The sequence below is a fragment of the Echinops telfairi genome, unplaced genomic scaffold (assembly GCF_000313985.2).
Source record: "Echinops telfairi isolate 266 unplaced genomic scaffold, ASM31398v2 ScPeMD7_3533;HRSCAF=4204_0, whole genome shotgun sequence".
In the NCBI taxonomy this organism is placed as follows: domain Eukaryota; kingdom Metazoa; phylum Chordata; class Mammalia; order Afrosoricida; family Tenrecidae; genus Echinops; species Echinops telfairi.
The window spans coordinates 10,501,296-10,504,348 of NW_022107431.1; the positions used below are offsets into that span (position 1 = coordinate 10,501,296).

The 3,053-nt window shown below is 50.1% G+C and overlaps 1 protein-coding gene across 1 annotated transcript in view; it reads right to left on the reverse strand.

Annotated features, from left to right (window-relative positions):
* Positions 1-222: 222 nt before the first annotated feature.
* ARID1B (AT-rich interaction domain 1B) overlaps positions 223-3,053 on the reverse strand; it is a 379,095-nt gene continuing 376,264 nt past the window's right edge. Inside the window, exon 20 of the mRNA XM_045294542.1 lies at positions 223-2,916. Coding sequence (XP_045150477.1) covers positions 1,668-2,916 — 1,249 coding nt within the window. The 3' untranslated portion in view covers positions 223-1,667. The remainder of the gene's footprint in view (positions 2,917-3,053) is intronic.

Sequence of the window (3,053 nt, forward strand, 5' to 3'; positions counted from 1 at the left end):
AAGGCAGGCTAATTAGCTCAGTAATTTGAGAACACCATACCACTGCTCCCCAAGCTGAAGTAGGTAACCTCCGCCAGTCCCTGCCACTCTTAGTGCTTCACAGGAGGGACCGATGAGCACACTGTCATTTCCTCTCGGTCCCTGGGTTACTAACCACCCCTCTGTCCACTTGCTCACTAGAAACCACGGGAAGGAAACTGGAACAATATTCAAGAACACCCGTCACAGTGCTTAACAAGATTTAATGTACATTTATTCGTAACGTGGAACATATAAAGATTTTATACTGAATAAATGATATTCATTAAGCCAGAGGAAAAGGAGGAATTTACATCAACTTTTTTTCTTTTTTTTTCTTCTTTTTTTAAACTACATTATCTTGAAATACAAATGTGAATTTTCATCACTGAAAAATCTTTGAAGTTGTGTTTCTTCCTTTTAGTTGTGTTTCTTTTTCTTTTGTCTGTACTGGTAACCATTTCCTAAATCGATCCGTATATGCAACCATTTCCACACCTTGATCCATGAAGCAAACTGTGACCAGCTGCTCTCCCGAGATAGAGCATGGCTTTATACATACAGAAACTTGTACATTACCCTCTTTCTTTTTTATTATTTTTTTGTTTTTTTTTCTTTTCCCCCTCTTTTTCTTTCTTTCTTTCTTTTTGGAGCTATGGCCCTAATGAAAAAATATATAAAATAAAAATAAAAAATTATTTCAATCTACCATCACTTTGTAGTTACCACATCCTGAAAAAGAAACGAACAAAAACCTCTGTACTAAAAAAAAGAAAAAAAAATGAGGGTATGTTCAATGTACAACTTCTATATACATCACAGCCCATAGGCAGTAAAAAAAAATTTTTTTTTTTAAATGATGAAAGGAATTGTGAAAACTGCCATGTGGAAGGTCGGACGACAGACAGCGGACGGGGCTAGAGTGGTGAGGAAGCAGGTGGTCACTGATCACCATGGTCAGGTCCGGATTTTCAATCGTAACGTAGAAAATGACTATTTTTTGCGCCTGGCCTAATGTAACCATTTTCCTGTGGAGAGACCAGCTTTGTCATTTCAAAGTCTGACAACTGACTGACCTTGAGCTCCGATCCCCACATCTCTAGAAGTTTCTATTGCACAGAGCTGGGGGTGATGGGATAACAGGGTTTTTGTTGTTTCTTTTCCTGATCTTAAAAAAATAAAACATGTAGGAAATGGATCGTCTTTCACCCTTTTGGCCTCGATGTGGTAAAGTTTTCCCACCGTAGCACATGTTACCACAATATTTTTCTCTAGAGTCAATTTGCTTCCTCAGAATTTAAAAATAAAAATAAAAAAGCAATACGACATGGAAAAAGAACGACTACAAAAGGAAACTCTATGAGAAACAAAAGTGACCTTTGAATGCATTAGACAGCAACTTTGGTTAAAAAAAAATTGTGTGTGTGTGTGTGTTTTAAAGACATGTACTTTTACACAGAGATGGCAAATATTGATTTCAATAACTGTTCGAATGAATGATTTCTTTAATTCCCAATTGGTAAATAGTGAAGGGGGCAGAGGAGCAAGACTGCGTCTCCTTCTTCCTCCCGCTGGATAGACAAGGACAGAAGGCGGGCAGCGGCGCTAGGCGGCCATCTACACCCACGAGTGCTTGCGCCTCACTTGGGTCATAACTGCCCGATCTGAAAGAGTACGTCACAGACGACAGACGCCACCAGGGAGTTCAGGACCGCCGATATCGAGATGTCCAGCAGCCGGCCCTCGTGCAAGAGGAACTCGGAGCGGTTCTCGTCCACCCTGGCCATGGCCAGCAGCGCCTTGGCCGCCCTGCACATCATGTCCACGCTGGGGGGCTCCAGCGGAGGGGTCTGCATGTGCAGGAGGCCGTGCTGGCTCTGCTGGTACTGGGCCATCGTGACCCCGTCCTCCAGGAAGCTTATCAAGTTCCCAATGCTTCCCTTCTGCACAGCGATCGCCCGCGCGGCTAACGCGTCCCCTTGGGCGAGGTTCGATAAGAGCGCCATGGACATTTCTCGACAGACTGGGTTCTTGCGGTCCCCAACGTACCTAACTAACGTCGCGTAGAATTTCTCCTGGCGGCTGAAGGGCGGCGTGGCCAGGATGAGGTCCACGTTGTTGTCCTGGATGCTGAGTTTACAGAGGGTTTCCAGCACGAGTCTCTGGGGCGACAGGACCGAGTTGGGCCCCACGGTGGGAAAGGGGTCTTGCGCCTCTGCCGAAGGGCACACCATCCAGTGTAGCAGGCCATCCAGGATGGGCAGGCAGATGCTCTCCGTGTACGCGGACAAGTCCAGCTGCCCGGAAATGTTGGCCAGCGTGACCAGCGTGTTGTCCCTCAGCACCTCGAGGCAGTCCCACCACCACTCGTCCTTGCTGCAGGCCGCCCCCTGGTCCTCGTCGTCGTCCTTCTCGTACGTCTGCGGGGCCCGCTTGCGCTCGGGGTGCTGGTGGTGCAGGAGGATCAGCTGGCCCAGGATCAGCACCAGGCCCGGGTGCTTGGACATCTCGGCGTCGTTGCCAGGCACGAAGGACAAGCTGCGCACGATGTTGGACACGCAGAGGCAGCGCTTGGCCAGCGAGTCCTGCCAGTGCGCGATGGTGCACAGCGGCGCCTCGTCGCGGCTGCGCGGCTCGTCCTCCAGCAGCAGGATGCTGCGGTGGCTCTTGGCCTGGTGGATGCCCAGGGGCAGCTTGCTGCTGTCCGGCTGGCCGCCGCCGGGCGCGGCGTCCTCGGGCAGCGCCCCCGGCCGCGCCGACAGCACGTCGTCGATGGTGGCCAGGAAGCGCTTCTCGGGCGGCTCGGGCGCCGCCGGCACCCTCTTGCTGGCGCCCGGGGCGCGCGGCGGGCGCCGGCGCGGCGCCCGCCCGCCCCCTCCCTCCTGCCAAACTGTTACCCTGAGTGTTACCGTCAGGCGCAATGACATCAGGGTTTTAAGACAACTTGTTATTCGGGGAGTAATCAGTTGCAATTAGGCATTAATTAAGTATTATGAAAGTTGATTATTTAAGTGAATTCGGCTTTCGACTCTCCG